The sequence below is a fragment of the Mandrillus leucophaeus genome, unplaced genomic scaffold, assembly GCF_000951045.1.
Source record: "Mandrillus leucophaeus isolate KB7577 unplaced genomic scaffold, Mleu.le_1.0 Scaffold64, whole genome shotgun sequence".
In the NCBI taxonomy this organism is placed as follows: Eukaryota; Metazoa; Chordata; class Mammalia; order Primates; family Cercopithecidae; genus Mandrillus; species Mandrillus leucophaeus.
This window is the reverse complement of record NW_012106919.1, coordinates 4223773-4244841: the sequence shown is the minus strand read 5'-3', so window position 1 is coordinate 4244841 and position 21069 is coordinate 4223773. Positions and strand designations below refer to the sequence as shown.

At 35.6% G+C, this 21069-nt stretch overlaps 2 protein-coding genes across 5 annotated transcripts in view; both read right to left on the bottom strand.

The window, feature by feature from the left end:
• SYCP1 (synaptonemal complex protein 1) overlaps window positions 1-7311 on the bottom strand; it is a 111437-nt gene extending 104126 nt beyond the window's left edge. For 2 of the 4 annotated variants that reach the window (XR_001008313.1, XM_012000813.1), the window contains exons 1-8: window positions 7096-7311; window positions 6548-6677; window positions 5464-5548; window positions 4880-4923; window positions 4661-4714; window positions 3445-3609; window positions 2356-2423; window positions 1368-1441 (exon numbers count right to left, since the gene is read on the bottom strand). Coding sequence is in view for 3 of the 4 variants with exons in the window: in XM_012000813.1 (XP_011856203.1) it covers window positions 1368-1441; window positions 2356-2423; window positions 3445-3609; window positions 4661-4714; window positions 4880-4923; window positions 5464-5548; window positions 6548-6655 (598 nt within the window). In the remaining variant the exon portion in view is untranslated. Of the gene's footprint in view, window positions 1-1367; window positions 1442-2355; window positions 2424-3444; window positions 3610-4660; window positions 4715-4879; window positions 4924-5463; window positions 5549-6547; window positions 6681-7095 lie in introns of all 4 variants that reach the window. The other 2 variants (XM_012000814.1, XM_012000815.1) reach the window with 1 other exon arrangement.
• LOC105554402 (bile acid receptor-like) lies at window positions 7220-16377 on the bottom strand (the record flags this gene model as incomplete). The annotated part of the gene is given in 6 exon segments (XM_012000859.1): window positions 7220-7415; window positions 13334-13442; window positions 14105-14218; window positions 15780-15879; window positions 16009-16113; window positions 16213-16377. Coding segments are annotated over 6 exon segments (789 nt in total), but the record flags the coding sequence as incomplete, so codon positions are not given.
• Between the last annotated feature and the right edge of the window lie 4692 nt (window positions 16378-21069).

Here is a 21069-nt window from a genome sequence, read left to right as displayed (position 1 = left end):
CATGGTACATTCTGGAAGATATATACAGTTTTAAAAAGCAAGGTACTACAGGCAGGGACTAAAAATAAAAAACCTGGCCGGGCGCAGTGGCTCACGCCTATAATCCCAGCATTTTGAGAGGACAAGATGGGAGGATCACCTAAGGTCAGGAGGTCAAGACCAGCCTGGCTAACGTGGTGAAACCCCGTTTCTACTAAAAATACAAAAAATTAGCCAGCCGTGGTGGTACGTGCCTGTAATCCCAGCTACTCGGAAGGCTAAGGAAGAAGAATTGTCTGAATCCAGGAGGCGGAGGTTGCAGTAAGCCAAGATTGCACCATTACACTCCAGCTTTGGCAACAAGAACGAAACTACATCTCAAAAAAAAAAAAAAAGAATAAAACACCTAACAGTCAATGTTAGAAATAATGACAATAATAATAATAAAATACCCAACATTTATTGAGCACTTTGCACTGTTCTAAGCATATTTATTAACATTTAATTCTCAGGACAATACTAAGAGGCATTTAATTAATAAACAGAGTGACAGAGAGACTACATAATTTACTCAAATTATTCAAGCTCCCCAGGTGGACAAAGACTGAAAGTCTAAATTTGAGCACAGGCTGTCTAATCCTTAAGCCCAAACTGTTAAGTAGTAAGCTGCATGATACAAATTAAAATTTTTACCGAAGAAAAATAGAGACTATCCTGAAAAAGCAGGTAGACAGTATTTCCCAATGGATTCTTGGCAGAAACAAAGTAAAGTCAGTGTCAAATTATGGCAAAAATAAAGACTATTATTTTTTATAATCACACATTTTTTTTCCATCAAAATGGGAAAAAAATCCTACTTTACAATTTAAAAAAATGAAAACATGCTTAAAAATTTTTACACTGTTCTTTCACATACACAACACAACCATATTATAATATTTCAAAAGAATGTTTCTTTAGGAAAAATTTGATAATTCTATTTAGATTGAATATAAACATTGCACCACTGCTCATAAATACAATGGCTTTAGCAAAGCCTCTACTGCTATTTTCTATTATGAGCATGGCTATGTATCTTATTCTTGATTGAATTTCCTAGTTGTTTCAGACAAAGATTAGTCTCAAGATCATACCTTACCTGAAACCAGGATTAACTATAAATACCAAGAATATACCTTTTGACATATATTACCTTTCAAAAATTTTTGAGCTTTCAAAACTCAAAGAACTGTGACTCTCCTTATTACTTACATAAAAATAGTCTGAGGCACATATAATTTGTTCAAATCAGAATTGGTTCCAAAAATTAAAAAGACAATTTCTTCCCCTCTCCACCTCTACCAGTAAAATAAATGAATAAAATCACATAAAACAAGAAAGATACTTACATTTCTTTGTCTTTTCTGCAGATCTAGCACAGGTTTCTTTGAGTAGATTACATAAATGCCTTGTAGCATTATTCCTGAAACAAAGGAAAGAGTTTGCCTGTGTGTAATCTGATTCCAAAGCAAAATCACAATGTGTTATGAAATATATTGTTACAATTTTTAAGAAATTTTTAAAATATTATAATACTTGGTATATATCACGTTATTCATAAATGACTATATGAAGAAACAGTGGGTTGACTATACTACTAGCAAAGATGATTTAGTAATTGCCTCCCTTTAAAAGTAAAAGTTCTAGTAACTGGCCACTAAAATAAACAAATAAAAGTGACAGCTCCTTAACAAGTTTCTACCCAAGTTGCTATCAATAAATTTTCAGTAGACAGGTCTAGATTTGCCTAAGGAAAATAATGAGAATAGGTTGGGCCATTCATTAACAAATTAATATATGTCTAACCTTCAAAACACAAAATAAGGTAACTTTCTGATTAGGCATTCATTATGTGAATAATGAGACCTGTGACTATCTTGAAGTTACTAACACATATGGCAGTTAGACTTAATTTTCTAACTTATCATTTTTCTGTAGAAATAAACTGTTACATTTTCAAAAACAGGAATTTGAGTAAGAATTAACTTGGAACTAAATTAAGCCCTATTTTGTAAGTACTGTACTCAAGGCAGCAGTGAAACAGACAACATACATAGGTAGTTGCAGATACAGAATTATCAGGCATCTTTTTTGACACCAAGGAATGTTTATTCCTGATGCCTGACATTTTAAAAAGGAAGTTATTAGTCAGTGACCACAGTTTGCCAAACACAAGAATGTATGTCTTCCTTTTTCCATAGCACTCAGATACAATTCTACTTATAAATTCATATTATATAACATATAGAAAGTGCTCAATACGTTTTTGAAAATTATTTTAGTAGTAAATTTGGAATAAAAAATGTGAAAGAACAAATTCATTAAATTACTACTTACTCTTTTATTAAATCTTTATTTTCTTGAATTCCTTCTTCTAATTTCAAACTTACTTTTTCATTTCCAAACTAATTTATAAAACAGAACAGTTCATCACATTTTGCTTATTAGCAAAAAAAACATGAATATAATCATTAAGCAGTATTTCTTTACTAATGCACAATAGTCTAAAAGAATTATTTTCTTTCCACATAAAAATGAAACATTTTTGTAATAGCTTATGATTTCCTTTAAGAATATGGCCTTCATCAATCTAAAATAAAGATGGCTAAATCATCTCCAAAAAACATTCAACAATATTTTAATGCAATATTATCTTCTCTAAATATTTTGAAGTAATGTTTTATCTTTGTGCTAACACAATGTCACAATTTAACATTTTTTTCACTTTATGCTACACAAAAAGTTACACAGTTTCGGCCGGGCGCGGTGGCTCACGCCTGTAACCCCAGCACTCTGGGAGGCCGAGGCAGGCAGATCACAAGGTCTAGGAGTTCGAGATGAGCCTGGCCAATATGGTGACATCCCGTCTTTACTAAAAATACAAAGATTAGCTGGGCGTGGTGGCAGGTGCCTGTAGTCCCAGCTACTTGGGAGGCTGAGGCAGAAGAATCACCTGAACCCGGGAGGCGGAGGTTGCAGGGAGCCGAGATTGTGCCACTGCACTCCAGCCTGGGTGACAGAGGGAGACTCTCTCTCAAAAAAATAAATAAATAAATAGTTACACAGTTTAAAATTTAAAGTGTTATCTGCAACTATTGTACTCTAAGAGAATATATTTATATAAAACATCAATAGGAATAAAAATTGAAACTCTTTATAAAAATTAGAATCATTAAATCAATTTTTATATAAAGTGATTTATTATTTCCCTAATCATTTGCACTAAGCATTATACAACTTGTCCTCTATGCTCATTCTTAAAGTTAAAATGTATCCAGTATTGATGTAACTTTTAAAAAGCATTATCCTTAAAATATTCATCACGAAAACAAGATCAATCCAATTTATCCCAAATAATACTCTACTTTCAACAGTATTATGATAAGACTTACTATACTATGTTTACAATTCAAAATTTTATCATACTTGCAGTTCTTGAATGGCTTTTCGCTGTGCTTCAATTATCTTTCTGTTTTCTTGCAACTTATTTTCTTTCTGTTTCAGTTCAGCTTCTATACTTACTTTCCATTTTTTTATCTTTTCAGCCTCTTTATACAGTTTTGAATACACTCTGCTCAATGCCTCTGAATTCTATTAAAATAGGTTTTCAAAAATTAATTGTTCAAAATTCTAATATAACCAAACTACGGCTGCCTACTGAAAATATCCATATACTAATAGTTGAGACCAAATGTTTCCTCAATTTAAGCACTAATAGCATACTGAAAGCCACATTAACTCTGTTAAACTACTAAGGCAATATTAACTACTTCATTAAAGTTATTGGTCATTTGACTAAATTATACCTTGCTGAATAAAATGAAATGGCTCCATAAAAATATTTTAGTTAGTGAGAGGATCTGGCTGGTTAAAAGCTAAAATAAATCAAACTATAAAAATCTATAAATCTTAATAATGGTCTTGAAACACTTTGATTATACAAACAGTTTGAAGATTCACTAAAGGACATGAAGTTTAAAATATAATGACAAGAAAAATAAAAGTGAACACAAGATATAATTTTCATCAAGTCTGATGTTTTAGATAGATTTCCTGCCTTCTTTTAAATCCACATTATATTGTAAATATCAGAGATTTTTAATCACATCAATTTCTGCTGGTTGATAACTTTTTCTTATAAAAATATATAAATAAGTTCTATATATTTTAAACTGTTTGGTACTATAATCACAGCAACAAACATCTAGTACCTTACCAGGCTGTGGAATTTCTCTTCATTTTAAAGACATCTATATGCCATAAATAAGAAATATCTTTATAACTAAAATCAAAAGTATATAGCATGTCCTACAAATTCCTTATACAATAAACCAGCCAACCAGTCAATTTCATGTATTAATTAAAGGCTGATTTTGTAAAATACTCTCTTGATACTATACTTTTCACGTACAGTACCCATTTCCCCTCCTCTTGATTTCATGGTCTAAAACGAAATTGCCTCTACATAAATGGAACCTTCATAACCCAAAAAATACAGAAGCAGGAAAAAAAGTTTTAAAGGATATATCTTAAAACATTAACCAAATAATAATCCTTTTGAAGCTTCAAAAGAAATATACATATAGGTAATAAGTTATATTCCAATTATAAGAAATTTAATATGAATGGAAAATCTTCTGACCTCCAAATCAGAGTCTTTTAGTCCTTCCTGATAGTGACAGTCAGAATTACCAACCTAAAAAAATAGATGTTTCTATAAGAAAATACTTCTGATAAGAGCTTCCAAATAATAACAATTAAATACAGAAGACTAGTAATGCAATAACTAAAGACTGTTTTCTTCAAATAAGCAGTTCATTACCTAAACAGGTTATATCTGTATGTACTATGCTTCACTGACCTGCTCAAGCATGGGCAAGAAATTAACTTTTTGTAAAGCAGGATCTGCAAGATAAAAGACGACAGGTATTAAATATGCCAACATCTTTTTTTCTTTCTTTCTTTCTTTTTTTTTTTTTTCTTTTTCTGAGAGAGAGAGGGCGTCTGGTTCTGTTGCTTAGACTAGAGGGCAGTGGCGCCATCATGGCTCACTGTAGCCTCAAAGCCTCCATCTCTAGGGCTCAAATGATCCACCTTAACCTCCCAAGTAGCTGGGACTGCAGGCACATGCCACCACGTCCAGGTAGTTTTGGGGGTGGTGGGGTTTGTTTGTTGTTTTTTTTTTTGGACAGACAGGATCTCCTTATGTTGCCCAGGCTGGTCTCACACTCCTGGCCTCAAGTGATCCCCCTCCCTCAGCTCCCTCCCAAAATGCTGGAATTACAGGTGTTAGCCACTGTGTCCAGCCTTATTTTTTATATTAAGTATTATATCTAGCTTTTGTGTCAATAATACTGATATAATACGTTATATTTTCAATAACTAGCGATATATATAACACAATGTTTCCATATAAGCTGATACACTGCTTTTCCAGGCTCTTACCTGAATCAACGTTTTCCCCATTTTTGGAGAGATTAGTCATTGCAAATGGAAACTCAAAATCATCTTCAGTACATTTGTTGAAACTCTAGAGACACAAAGAAGTTCTTAAATAATCTCTTTCATACCACTCTGATACTAATAGTGTAATATATACATATGTAATATACACCTGCTTAAAGAGGTCACTATAATTGCAAATCCTTTAACGTACATACATGTTTAAAATATCAAATGCGTTTTCTATATAAACAAAGAAAAACTTCTAATTAGATATTTCCACTTGTAAGATGAAGCTAAACTATAAATTACTCAATATATGGCTTTGTAGGTATTCAAGAATAACAGTAAATCTAACTAGTAGTATAGAATAATATTAGCAGATTGCTTCAGTTTATGATTTCCCTTGATAGAATTAAAGATTGTCTTTACTGAATAGCATTTAATAATATACTATTGCCTATAGCGGCAACAAGAATTTTTTTACAGCATATACAAGTAAAATATTCATTGCATCATTGCATCTCCAATATAAGGATCCAGATGATAAATTTTTTAAAATAATTTTTTTAAAGCTCTGTTTCACCTGGGAAACTTGGTATAATTCCTCCTATCCAATGATAACTCCATTACACAAATGAATTTCCCTCTTTGTCCTATCCACTAGGAAGCTCAGAGTCAAATCTGAAGCCCAGTCACAACACGAATTATTACTCATATATAGGCATTTGTCCAAATAGTCCTCATTTTTCTTGATAATTTTCCTAATTTTCTCCTAACATATTCTACTGCCTTGTAGTATCTGTCCTATAAGTTGCCTCGAATCAAATACGGGAAGAAGGAGGATTAAAATAAGCAGGTTCCACTATGTATGCAGAGTTCTATGGCAGCAGTTATTATTTAAATGAATGATGCCTACATAATAATGCTCACTGTTCATTTAAAGCAATGGGATTCAAAATTCTTGGGTAAATGAGACCATTTATTGAGAAGAAATAATTATAAAACACCACCAGGAAGAAAGTACACTTTTCTTCATTTCCCTAAAGTTAAGAAGAGTCCAATTAAGAGTCACATGGAAATTTACCTTGAAGAAAGTGGAATCTCCTCCCAGGGTCTGAGGTTTCACCGCAGACACCTGACTGCTGCTTAATCTCGGTGGTACGAACAACGTAAAGGGCTTTTGCTTTTCCATTTTCTGTTACGGTTGTAAATATCTACTGCCCTGGGGGCGGGAGGGGAAGGAAAGTTTTTTTCACCGTGTGCCGTGAATACACTATGTATTCTTTAAAGTGATGTTTACAAACTAAATGGCTAAAAAAAAGGAATCCACGGGGCTCTCGCTACAGTGGAGCCCTACAAGGTCGCTTACCACGGAGTGGGCAAAGGGATAAACCCTCGTTTCCTTCTCACTTTCGCCCCACCGCCCGCCGCCACGCTGGCCTGAAAAGAAAGCCCGTTCCCTTCTCCTGCCCTGGTAAATTCCACCACATCGCCAGGAGGAACTGTCTTAAGTTCCTGGACCACTATTAAAAAGAAAACGGCGGCGGGCTGCGGCGGGGAGGCGCAGTAGCACAATATCGCCCCGCTCTGGGCTCAGTCCCCAAGAAAAGAACTCGGGGCACCTGCCCTCACCTTTGAAGAACTAGCGGGAAACCGTGGGCTCCGTGCCCACGCGAACTGCTACCTATGGTCTATGAGGGCAACAGAAAGAACCAATAGCTCCCGCCTCAGAACCTCAGAAAAGGCGGGAAATCGCTCAGGCTGAGCGGCCCGGAGCGCGTGGGCCCCGGGCGGCTGGCAGTTCAACGGCTAAATAACCGTCGCTGCGTGGGCTTGCCAGGCTCCCAGGACCTGAATCTCGCGAGATTTCCCTTCTCGCTAGGAACAATTCCTTCCCGGATTCTGTATTTCCTTGGAGTGGAAGTTCTTTAGGCTTCTGTTGTCGAAGAATGCTGGGGAAAATGTCAGGCGCTATGACAGACTGAAGCTGAGTGTGAAAAATCCATTTCTGCCCTCCAAGAGGTCACAATCTTAGGAAGGAAACAGATGGGCAAACAATTACAAAGCCGTATAATCATTTAGGGTGATTCCTATGATAGGGACGTAGGGAAAGTGGCTCTCACGGTGGCTTGTGGAGTCAGGAGAAGCTCCACACATGTGGTATGGTTCTGTTACTGCTTCACATAAGAATGAGTGAATGGAGAGTTGGCTAGGCGGGCTATTGGCTCACGCCTGTAATCTCAACACTTTAGGAGGCCAAAGCGGGAGGATTGCTTGAGCCCAGGAAGGAGTTCAAGACCAGTCTGGGCAACGTAGTGAGACCCTGCCTATCCTAAAATAGCCGGGTGTGGTGGCGCGCACCTGTGGTCCCAGCTACTTAAAAGGCAGAGAGGGGAAGATCGCTTGAGTCCTGGAGATAGAGGCTGCAGTGAGCTAATGATCCTGTCGCTGGCTCCCGTCTGGGCAAGAGAGCCAGATTGTGTCTCAAAGAGACAGAGAGAGGAGAGAGAGAAGAGAGAGGAGACAGAGGAGAGAAAGGGGGCAGAGGGAGGAAACGGGGGAGAGCGGGGAGAATGGAGTGAGGGGGGAGAGCGGGGAGAAGGGGGAGAAGGAGAGGGAATGGGAAAAGAGTATTGCTGGCTGACGGAAGGCTAGCAAAGGCCTTGGAGTTGTAAAAGAGATTAGTATGACTAAGCCCAAGAAGCGTACTGTGTAAGGATTAAGTGGAGAAAATGGCAAGAGATGACACTAGAGATTTCAAGAGCGTGGTGGCTCACTCCTGTAATCCCAGCACTTTGGGAGGCCAAGGAGGGCGGATCACTTGAGGCCAAGAGTTTGAGACCGGCCCGGCCAACATGACGAAACCCCGTCTCCAGTAAAAATACAAAATTAGCCAGGCACGTGGCACACGCCTGTAGCCCCAGCGACTCGGAGGCTGAGGCAGGAGAATCGCCTGAACCACCGGGGAGGCGGACGTCGCAGTGAGCTGAGATCGCGCCATTGCACTCCAGTCTGAGCCACAGAATGAGACTCTCTTAAATAAAAAAAGAGCGAGCGAGAGAGCAAGTATTATAGAAAGGCCTTGAAAAAGTGTCTGGATTTTAGACTTTGTGGAAGGAGATCCCGAAGAATTTTGAGCAGAAAGGATTACATGATCGAGTTCGGAAGAAAACTTGTAGTATGAGGGATGATTTAGGCTTAAGAGACCAGAGTAGGGAGACAGTTTTAATAGCCTGGGTGAGACATGAGGACCTGAGCTATGACACGGACAGTGGAACTGAAGAGGAGATGTCAAATGTAAAAGATATTTAAGAAGTAAAATTAATAGAATTTGATAACTTTTTAATAATAAGTGAAAGAAAGGGAGCAGTCTAAGATGACTGACTGGTTTCAGGCTTGAGTAACTAGCTATTATCATTATCCTAGTGCTAAGTTACTTAATTTTGAGCAATAAAATAATGAGCTCCATTTTGAATACACCATTGACTCTGTTTTCCAACTTTCTCTGGGCATCATAATATAATTGATGCTTTTTCTAAGGGCTTTAGCAATATTTTTAAGAACTCACTTTGTATAATCAGAAACAATCATTTCTGATAAAATTTTTGAGCAGTTAAGGATGATCCAGTTTAACTCCTTCATTTTGCTATTTAAGGAAACTGAGTCCAGATATTCTGAAAAAGATAAGGTACTACCTCAGAGAGGTATCACCTCAGAGAGATGATACTAAGAATATACACAAAGTATCACCAGAGGCAATAATTGATCTAATTAAAATTTTTCATTCAATTGAGAGTATAAATCTAATATCTCAATATTTTTAAAAATTTTACAACGGTGAAAATTTCAACTATGATCACTTTGGTCTTTATTGAAAATCAAAATGCTACTCCTAATGTTATATTAAATTTACCATATTTTATTTACTTAAAATCAGTCTTTCAAAGCAATGGTGCCACCATAGAATTTCTCACTTCCATGTATTTCACATGAAATTTAATTTAACATATTAACATCCTGTCCATATAAGGACTTAAATATTTGTAGAAAGATTTCTGGTTTTAAGAACTTCGTTTTTTTCCACAAAAGATGTTGGCAAAAATGTTAAAATATTCTGCCAGAATGAGAAGCAAATTATGTTTAATTTCCAAATATATGTTAAAATATTTTAATAATTTGTATTTTAATTTTTCATTATTCTCACCATCACACAATTTCTACTTTTTTATAAAGCATCTCTTTTTTTAAGGCATTTTAAGAAATGATAAGATTTGAACAGGTTTTGCTTGTCTTTAATAATTCATAAAATGCTGTAACAGGAATAGGTTTAAAATGTTACTTCCTTATTCCATCAGTCTGGCTTTAGTTAATGAGGCTCACAAACTCTCTTTATTCTGTTGTTGTTGTTGTTGTTGTTGTTGTTGTTGTTGTCACTGTTATTGCTGAGATGGAGTTTCACTCTTGTTGCCCAGGCTGGAGTGCAAGGGTGTGATCTCGGCTCACTGCAACCTCCACCTCCCGGGTTCAAGTCATTCTCTTGCCTCTGTCTCTGGAGTAACTGGGATTACAGGCACGCACCACCATGCCTGGCTAATTTTTGTATTTTGTTTTGTGTTTTTAGTAAAGACAGGGTTTCACCATGTTGGTCAGGCTGGTCTTGAACTCCTGACCTCAGGTGATCCACTCGCCTCAGCCTCCCAAAGTGTTGGATTACAGGTGTGAGCCACCACACCCGGCCAAACTCTCTTTATTCTGATTACAACCATTTCCACTAGCTAGCCTTTCTTATATCCATAAATTTATATATTTTCATTCAATGTTTTACTCAATGAAAAAAGTGAAGCTTCTTTAGGTAATAACTCTCTGGCTCCTTTTGAAGGAACCATGAGGAAACAACTTTTGCTTTTTTTAAGTCCAATCATAAAAGAATCCTAGATATCCCTCAGTGATAGTTCTATATTCCATAAAATTTTGATAAAATTTCGATGAGCATTGATGATGTCCATTTTATGGTGATATGTTGGTAACACAGCAATACCATTCGTGTTGTCCAAATCAGTCATCCTATACGATAAAGTAAACAATTCAGATTTAGGAAGTTTAAAACAAACTACAACATTCTAAAACTTCAGCAAGAATACAAATTTCACTTCTCAGAGAGTAAAGTAGCCAATTTGGGGTCCTTTGTTTTCCAAGTGCTAAGTTTTTCTGAATGGTTGTAATTCAGAGTTCTCAGTTCAGTAAACTTCCATATGAGATAAGCAAAAAGCTGTGGGTCTTTTGGATGATACATTTTTGAATATTTATACAATATTTGTAAAACTGGTTCTTGTAAATTTTCCATATATTGCTTATTCTTAAGGCATGGACGATCTGAAAAATATCATCATATTTATCTTAATGTATATTGGAAAGTAGCAAAAGATAAATAATCTTTTAAAACAATGCAGCTTTTAAATAATAAAAAACAAATATTTACTGAGCCCTTAATATATGCTAAATATTATGCTAAGTGACTTGCCTCTATGCATTATTTTAGGTAGTTGCCACAATACCATATGAGGTAAGTTCTATTATTACCACCATTTTCCAGATGAGCTTCTTGAAACTTAGAAAAATAAGTAATTTCCACAAAGTTACATAGGAAAGAAGGGTCAGTAAGTAGTTATAAGAATATAAAAGCAGCCAGGCCAGGCACGGTAGCTCAAGCCTGTAATCCTAGCACTTTAGGAGGCCGAGGCTGGTGGATCACCTGAGGTCAGGAGTTTGAGACCAGTCTGGCCAACATGGTAAAACCCCATCTCTACTAAAAATACAAAAAATTAGCCAGGCATAGTGGTAGACACCTGTAATCCCAGCTCCTCAGGAGCCTGAGGCAGGAGAATCACTTGAACCCAGGAGGCAGAGGTTGCAGTGAGCCAAGACCACACCCCTACACTCCAGCGTGGGTAACAAGAGCGAAACTCCAACTCAAAAAAAAAAAAAAAAAAGATTATACAATCAGCCAAGGGCTTACTTGAAATTAAGAAAAATTCAGTAATTTTCCCAAGGTCAACAGTAAATAAAAGGTAAAGCTCTTCAAGTATCCAGCTGTAAAATATAAGAGCCAACCAATAATTTATTAATGTTTAGACAGCATTCATTCATCCGTCCAGTCATTGTGCTAGTGATACAGCAGTGAACATAATAGACAAAATTTTCTCCCTTCACTGAGTTTATATTCTGGGTCTGAGAGGAGTCAAGGAGGAAAGAGACATATACACATTTTTTAAATGTGTATATGTAATACACACTTAAATGTAATAATGTAATATAGCAGAGTGGTGTGTTATAGAGGAAAAAAACAGGGAAGAGGATAAGAATTTAGTGTAAGGTGTAGTAACTAATTTTCAAAGGCGAGTCAGAGATAAAATGGCATTTAGCAGAAATCTAAGATAGTGAATGAGGGAGTCATATGACTATCTGGGGAAAGAGATTTCTAGGCAGAAGACTTATCAAATACACTAGAACCTGTTTCAGGAGCCTGCTTGAAATTTTCTAGGAATATCTACGTCAAAAGCAGCATGGCTGGGATGGAATAAGCAAAATGAATAGTAATAGGCAATGATGAAAAGAACTTTGGCTTTAATCTGTGTAAAATAGGAAGCTATTTAAGGGTCATGAGCGGAGGTGTATCACATGATCTGACTTACATTTTCGAAGAATTACTCTGGCTCCTGTATAGAGAATAGATTCTAGAGAAGCAAGGGCAGAAACAGAAAAAGCCAGTTAGGAGACTAGTTTAAATTAGGATTATAAGGATAGAAATAGTAAGTTCTGGTTTAGTTCTGGATATATTTTGAGAGCAGACCCAGTGGGATTTGTTGTATATTTGATATGGGTATAAGAGAAAGAAAGAAGTTAAGGATGACAAAAAATTTTAGCATATACGATTTCAAGGATGGAAAATACCATTTAGTAGAGATGGAGAACAAATATAGAAGGATGGAGGGGGAGGCAACTAGGAATTCACTTTCAAGCATGTTAAATTTGATATGCCTACTAGATATGCAAGTTAAAAATCTTGAATAGGCTATTTAATGGAGTTTGGGGGAGCACTCCAGGTTGGTATGTATAATAAATTTAGGAGTGGTCAGCATATACATGGCCTTTAAAGCCATGAGATAGGATGAAATTGCAAAGGAAGTGAGTACAGAAAAAAGAGAACTGAGCCCTGGAATATTCTTGTCGTTTGTCACTGTGGCAGATGAAGAGGAATTAACAAAAGAAACTGAAAGTGCAACCACTAAAGAGGAAAATCAAGAGTGTGTGAGGTCTTGGAAATCAAGAAAAAAAAATGCATGTCAAGAAGGAAGAAGTGATCAACTGAAGCCAAGTGATGAAAGTGTTCTAAGAGAGAGGACGTGATCTGTTCTGTCAAATGTAGCTCATGGGTCAAGAAAGCTGAGGACTAGGAATTGACCACCGGAATCAGCAATGCCAAGATCCTAAAGATATTAACTAGTTATGGTGGTATGGAGAGGAGAGGACATAATGTTACTGTAGAGGGTTTAGGAGTTAACCAAAGGAATGGAGACAGGAGTATACACAATCCTTTAAAGAAATTTTTTTCTGTGAAGTGGAACAGAGAAATAAGAGAGTAAATGAAAGTGGATATGAGGTCAAGAAAGCATTTTTTAAGCTGCAAAAAATTATAGCATGTATATAAGCTTAAAGGAATGCTCCTGTAGAGAAGGAAATTGTGATAAAACAAAATTGGTACATTTGGCTGTAATTAATAATTTAGTAACCACAAACCTCATCATTTCATTGCCAAATTTAATACAGATTTTTACCACTGAATGGTTTTCACATGAAAAAAACTTTTTGCCTGAAAACAATTGTTGCTGCAATCAGAGTATATTCAGTATTAGTAGTATCAGGTTTGCTCATTCTTCTGTAGAAGTAAAACAGTGTGGTAATAAATTCTTCAGTAATACCTAAAAAATTGATACAAAAATGTATTTTCATCCAAACATAGGGTAGAATCAAACATATGGAAATTATCATTGTATCTCAAAGCAGTATATGAAAGTGAAACATTATATACAAATTTTCCCATCCAATATAACATTTCATATTGAGTCATATTACCAGTTAGAGTAGTGTAAGGACATTCTTCATTGTAACATTTTTCCATAGAACAAATAAGACTTCTGTCACCACTCCTACTGTGACAATTCGGTGTATAATCTGAATGATTTAATATTCTCACAGAATCTAGTTAAAAGGAAAAATATAAAGCCTGAATTTTTTTCTAATCTTTAAACTCAATCTTTCAGAATCCAGCATAGTTGTTAGATCAGAAATACTCCCAGCAAATGATAGATTTTTAATTTTTATTACTGAAACATGAAGTTAAATTAATAGTTTGTAGTTTATAGAAAGATTGTATAGGAGACCCTTCAAAAATGTGTTTCCCATGATGCTATATAATAAAAAAATAGCTTTTTATAAAACAACTTATAAAGAGCTATTATGAAGTATTTTTGCCTATAGTAACTGGCAAAATTAAAATAAAAAATAGCTCAATGTGATACAATTTATTGCTAAATTTAACAATAACTATTAACATTAAAGTTAGAAAGAAATCCTTTTTTACATTCAGAGTCTGATTCTTTCTGACTGTAAAGTTGGGCCCCATGGAGAAACATCACTTCAGTTTTTGATCCCTTCTGTAGTGCAGTTTGATCCTCATTGGTCAAATTTTCAAATCCTTTAAAGAGAAGATCACATAATTGTTTGAAATCGATAATGAAAAGATAATTTTCAGACGTAGTATTTTAACATTTTAAATTATTCATATAATAGTATGAATCCTAAATGCTCCCTTAGAACAATCATAATATCTTATTTCAAATCTGAAATAAAATTTTGATTCCACATGGTAATATTTTGGGACACTTTTATCAGAACTAAATAATACTTTTCCTATGGCAAGAGCAAATTAAACATAGTGGATTTAGCCTTGAAGAATTTATGTTTAGAATGAGATATCTGTACATGTAAATAGATAGCTAAGTTTTGGCCAACAGTGGTTTGATATTTCAGTATTGTACAGGGAATTTTCTTTGTTACATGCTTTATCGAAAAAAAAGTCATTTTCCAAAAACAAACAGCATTTTGTTTGTCTTAATTCTCAAGTCTTTGAAGTCATTTGAATAATTTTATTTTTTTATTTTTAATTCTTATGGGTATAGAGTAGGTATATATATTTATGGGGTACATGAGATATTTCGATACAGGTATACAACGTGTAATAATCACATCAGGGAAAATGGGTATCCATCACCTCAAGCATTTATCATTTCTTTGTGTTGCAAATATTCCACTTATAGTTTTGTGAGGTTTTTTGTTGTTGTTTAGAGACAGCGTTCTCAGTCTGTCGCCCAGGCTGGAGTGCAGTGGTGTGATCACAACTCACTGTAACCTCAAACTCCTGGGCTCAAACAATCCTCTAACCTCAGCCTTCTGAGTAGGTGGAACCATAGGCATACACCACCAGGCCTGAGATTTTTTAATATTTTGTTGAAATGGGGTCCTGCTGTGTTGAGTCGACTTGTCTCAAACTCCTGGGCTCAAGTAATCCTCCTGCCTCGGCCTCCCAAAGTGCTGGAATTACAAGTGTGAGCCACTGCACCAGCCTCTTTTAGTTATTTTTAAATGTACAATAAATTATTGTTGACTATAATCAACATGTTGTGATATCAAATACTAGATCTTGTTAATTCTAACTATATTTTTGTACCCATTAACCATCCTCACTCCCCTCACCATACTACTCTTCCTAGCCTCTTTATCTAAATTCTACTCTCTGAGCAGTATTTTTAAATATTTAGATTTTTCACCCATCTGATTAAAGCAGACAAAATAAACATATTTTTGCATTGACAGGCAGCTTTGTGAGCCCAGGAGTTTAAGATCAGCTTGGGCAAAATGGTGAAACCCTCTGCATACAAAAAATACAAAAATTAGCCAAGCATGGTGGTGCATGCCTACAGTCCCAGCTACTCAGTAGGCTGAGGTGGGAGGATCACATGAGCCCAAGAAGTCAAGGCTGCAGTGAGCCGTGATCATGCCACTGCACTCCAGCCTAGGCAATAGAGTAAGATCCTGTCTCAAAAAAAAAGAAAAAGAAAAAGAGAAAGAAACAAAAAGTTGGTGAAAAAAATAGAGACTTTTTTTTCCTTTTCCTAAAATACCCACTTCCCTTAAAACAGGGAACTTTTTATAAAATTAGCTTAAGTATTAAATTAATTTTTCCCAAAGGTAATTACCTGGGAGCCTCTTGGTAAAATTCATTAGCCCACATATGTGTAGGACTGCTGTCTCTGAAAGTCGCAAAAAGTTCAGTTCAGAATTTGCATGTTCCTGCAGCTAACCCATAAAAAAGCAATAAGATTAATAAATTTTATTTTTTCAAATATCTTTTGAAATTTTAAGCTGTTATGCTTGTGCCTTTGCTTCCTAACATAATTATACATTATTTCTTTCAGTAATGAACACAAACAAATTTGTTTCTTCTAAAGGAATAGTATATTTTTGATGAGCAGCCACAATGTTATTAATGAGCTGATGTTCCTCTTGAGTTAGTTCCATGCTTTCCTGAATCTATAAGAAAACATAGGAGGAAAATTATAAATATAGAATTCATAATTATTAAACAAAGCATCATAATTAAAGAAACAAATTTTATAAGAAAAACCTTGCCACTTTTCCAGATCTACTGGTGGATGATAGAAATGTGTTGTCTACTCCTTCCTCTTCCACTTTCATGTTAGAGTAAAATCAATTATTCTGCTTAAAGTTCTTTTGAAGTCTCCTCGATTTACATTGGATTTCTGTGAGCAAACCCGTGTTATTACAAAATTCATATAAAGTGTTTTCAGTATGACAGATAACATGATAGGATTAAAAATTCTCTTATATTGTACATGTATATATACATATATCATCATAGACTTGTCTTTTTACGAAGAAACCTTCTTTTGGGCAAGTATGTACATAGCAATTACATTTACTACATTACTTTCTCCTTTTCATTCCACAACTGTCTTGTCTACTTAAAAGTACATAGTCATCCTAGACATAAATTATACATTAATTTTGCATCTCCAAATTATAAATTTAGACTTTTTAATATTAGAACAATTTTCACATTAATTATATTTTGGAAACAACATAAAATATCAACTCATAAAGCAGTTGAACTACCTTAGCTACAGGCTTCTATCTTTGATTTTTACATCATACAGTCAAGAGAGTATCTTATGATGTTCAAAATCAGCTCAGTCAATTTTTTTCTTATAATCAAGACAAGGCAGTGGACACTCTTTATAAAGTGAACAATTTTTATTTTTGGCTTGCCACCTTTACACATCTTTGAATCTTCAACTAGAACTTCTACCTGAAGAGCAACAATTGTTGCTAAAACTAACCAAATATTAATCTTTATCATTTGTTATGTTTGTCATTTTTTCATAAGTATTTAAAACATAGCAATCACATAAAAAGTATGTCAGGAGCTGAGGTAGAAAAAAACAAAAACAAAAGCCTTAGCCCCTTTCTAAATTATTTCATTATTTTGTTGGGAAACAAGAATATATCAAAACAAGGCCGGGCGCGGTGGCTCAAGCCTGTAATCCCAGCACTTTGGGAGGCCGAGACGGGAGGATCACGAGGTCAGGAGATCGAGACCATCCTGGCTAACACGGTGAAACCCCGTCTCTACTAAAAAATACAAAAAAACTAGCCGGGCGAGGTGGCGGGCGCCCGTAGTCCCAGCTAATGTAGTCCCAGCTACTCGGGAGGCTGAGGCAGGAGAATGGCGTGAACCTGGGAGGCGGAGCTTGCAGTGAGCTGAGATCTGGCCACTGCACTCCAGCCTGGATGACAGAGCGAGATTCCGTCTCAAAAAAAAAAAAAAAAAAAAAGAATATCTCAAAACATAAAGCCATTTAAGAATATCAAATATTAAAATAATTAGAACTGAATACACAAATGCAAAAATTATATAAAGAAAAAGAGTCATTAAAATCAGAATTAATTGTGGGGAGGCTTACTGAAGAGGTATATTCGAAAGAGGTTTTAGTTTTGAGAAAGAAGAGTACCCTAAAGGAAAAGGGAATGGCAGAGAAGTGAAGATAAGTCATGAAAGGGTGAAAAATAAATTCATAAAATCTTAGACAGGCACAAGACAAAATGGTGGTAAAGAATTTCAACTACAGAAAGATTTCAAATTAACAAGAATTAACTGTTTGGAAAGAGAAATTATAGACTCCTTTAAAGAAAGGAGCCATGCAGGAGTTTGAGAACAGCCTGAACAGCATGGTGAAACCCCATCTCTGCAAAAAGTATAAAAATTAGCCAGACGTGGTGTGTGTGTCTGTAGTCCCAGCTACTCGGGAGGCTGAGGTGGGAGGATCACCTGAGCCCAGGAGGTCGAGGCTTCAGTGAGCTGTGATCACACCACCGCACTCCACAGACTGAGCAACAGAGTGAGATCCTGTTTCAAAAAAAAAAAAAGGAAAAAGAAAAAGAAAAAAAAATAAGGAGCTATGTCAAAATGGAATCCGTGATATGTGGGAAAAGGGCATGTTTTTAGTTACATTCAAAGCAAGAAATGAGACTCACAACTTGGTGCCTGTTTATAATATTGATGACAACTTAAAGGAAACAAGTCAACCTTTTTGGACAGCACAAAATAAAATGGTCATCTAAATGGTTGAAGAAATTATTTATAAGCAAGTGTTCTTAATGCATTTATATCTCTTCAACTGAAAAACATTAGTTTCTATAGAATTGAACTATAGTCTGATATTGGAGGAATAGTAGATAATAAGAGAAATGTCATTAGAAGTCAGAAGACTTCATAATGATTTTCAAAAAGAGGCAGAAAGATAAATTTCATACAAACTACACCTGAACAATTTGTTTATGGAAGCTCAAAAGGAAAAGCAATAATCAGTGAAACCCAGTATAAATTAACAGAACAACTAATCATGTCAGCTTAATTTCAATGCTGTCTTGGACAGGATTCTTAGAATGGCAGATCAAGGAAATACTTTAGACAAAGTAATATGGAATTTAACACATCATTTCACAAGTCCTCATAATATGTCCTTAGAGCCAGAATTGAGATGTAGGTTGGATTCAAGATTGTTGGTGTAAAGTAATAACTACTTGAGGAACCATATTCAAAGAAAGTTGATAAATAGATGAATGCCAGTCTATAAGAATATTTTTAACGGTAAGTCATAACGTTTCATACTTCATCTAGTTCTAGACAATATTTTAAACCACAATATGGATTAAATTTGTCAATGTTATCTTAAAGAAATAACCCAAACATCATATGACAAAAAAAATTTTAAAAGCTCTTCAGACTGAATATTATGCTGAAATGTAACAAAGGAAAAGTTTACTGAGGATAGATATTAGGACCTGCACATGATGTCAGTACCTGACTTTTCCAGTGCTCCTTAGCAGGAAATGCTAGTATCTTTAACCTGCAAGGTCGGCTTTGCAATGTTTTTGAACCAATCTTGAATAACATGAAGGGGGACACAGTCACACACATTGTATTTCTGACTGTAACACCACATAATGTTTAACATAACCAATACTGGAGCTGGTCAGCATGCCTGGGTTTGAATGTTGGCTCTACCACCTAGTTAGCTATGTGACTCTATGATTTGCTTTCCTCCTCCATAAAATGGAATGATAAAATGCCATTTTCATTGTGGTTATAGTGAGAATTAAGTAAGATATGTGGAAAAATGCTTGATTCTATTTTTTATTTTTATTAGCTTTCTGTTCAGCTCCCCAGTGAGAGTGAAACCTTCTCTTGAGCCTTAACCTATTTTTCCAGTGGCCTATAAACATTCTTAGATCTCACCAGCTCCCCTGAAAGTATAGGACTTGGTGTCCTATGTCTGCAACCTTTGGCTAGGATGTTAATTCACTGGAACCATGACATTACAACTCATCTGACTTCAAATGACTCCCACTACCTGGGATATCCTATGGTAATCATACCTCAGAGTGTGGTCAGGGGACACCCTTGCTAATAAATCAGATTTGTCCTTGGCATACAACTTTTGAACTTTGTAGAGTGAACTGGTTAATAACAGTAAATTAATAGCAGTACATGTACAAGCAAAAGGAGGTAGTCTGTCAACTCTTAGCTCGATATGAGAGAATAGTTTCAGGGTCCAGACTTACTAGCAACCAGTAAGATTGAGCTGAGATTAAAACAGAGAAAAAGGGATCTATAGTGCAGCCACCTTTAAAAGCCAATGTGCTCTTAAACTATATTAATATACCCATAGTATCTAGAAAGACAGAAGTATTTGAATTCCACTCTGCTTTGATTACCATGTTTGGTAGTTGACGTGATACTTTAAAATGAGAGAAAGGAATCCATGAGGAACAAGATAGCTATATTCAGACACTTAAAGTATCATCACGTGGCAAGGGAATTCGGACTCCAAAGGAAAGAAAGTAATGTTGTACAGGCTCTGTTTGTACAGACTTCTATAACTATTTATGAAACTAAAAAAAAAATTAAACAAAAGTATGTTGGTTCAATTTAATGATAAGTGTAGTATGAATATCTATGGTAATGGTGGCAGGATCATAAAAACCAAAGTCATGCATTACTTTAGGGCAAACTTGGGGCAACCCTCAATTCACTAGGTCTTGACAATTTCAAATTTTACCTGAGCCCCATGCTCCTGTAAAATAGCAAAAGCTAAAGGAATCTTCCCATCCTTTTATGTTCTGGAAAATGGCTTCCTGCAAAGAACTACCTTTCTCAATCTGACTTAGGTAAGACTCGTGGATGCCGCTTTGTTTACCTATGACAAAGCCAGACACAGACCATGAAAATTCACATTCTCTGCTTCCTGAATGATTATCTCAACTGTTTTATCCCCACTGATCAATCAAAACAAAATATGTATTAATCAAACTTTGGCTAACCTTCGTTTCTTGCTCCAGGCCCTGAAACTTTGATCCACCCCAAGCCTGAGCCAGCAAACATAGCTTTCTGAGACTAGGCTAGACTCAGAGTAAAACATTCTCTGATACATTTTCTGATCATATCACCTTTTTATCCTACTCTGTAATCAGTTCTTTCTAGCTTTATTTATTCCTTTCCATAAAACTCTTTTTTGCCTAACTCTTGAATTGCCTGTATATCTTTTAACTACAGCATTCTTCCTATTGCAGTAGTCCCCCTCGCCCTATTGCAAAAGTCCATTCCCCCCTTGCAATGCACCTTTCAAATAAAATCTCTCCATTGTTCTCTGTTTTATTTGACAGATACAGACTTAAGCAGACCTAAGTCTAGAGAGAGATGCACATTGTTCTGTGAACACATCTCTCAGATAAATAGGCACCAAATGCTTGAGAAGCAAGTGGACTAGCTTTGTGTACTCTATAGGAATCACAAAGTTTTAATGATATACCGATTACTTTACTGGGACTCCTGTATTCTATGAAGATAGGAATGTACTGTGTATTTAATACTTTTGGTTCATCTTTTTCCAGTTCCATCATTTCAGT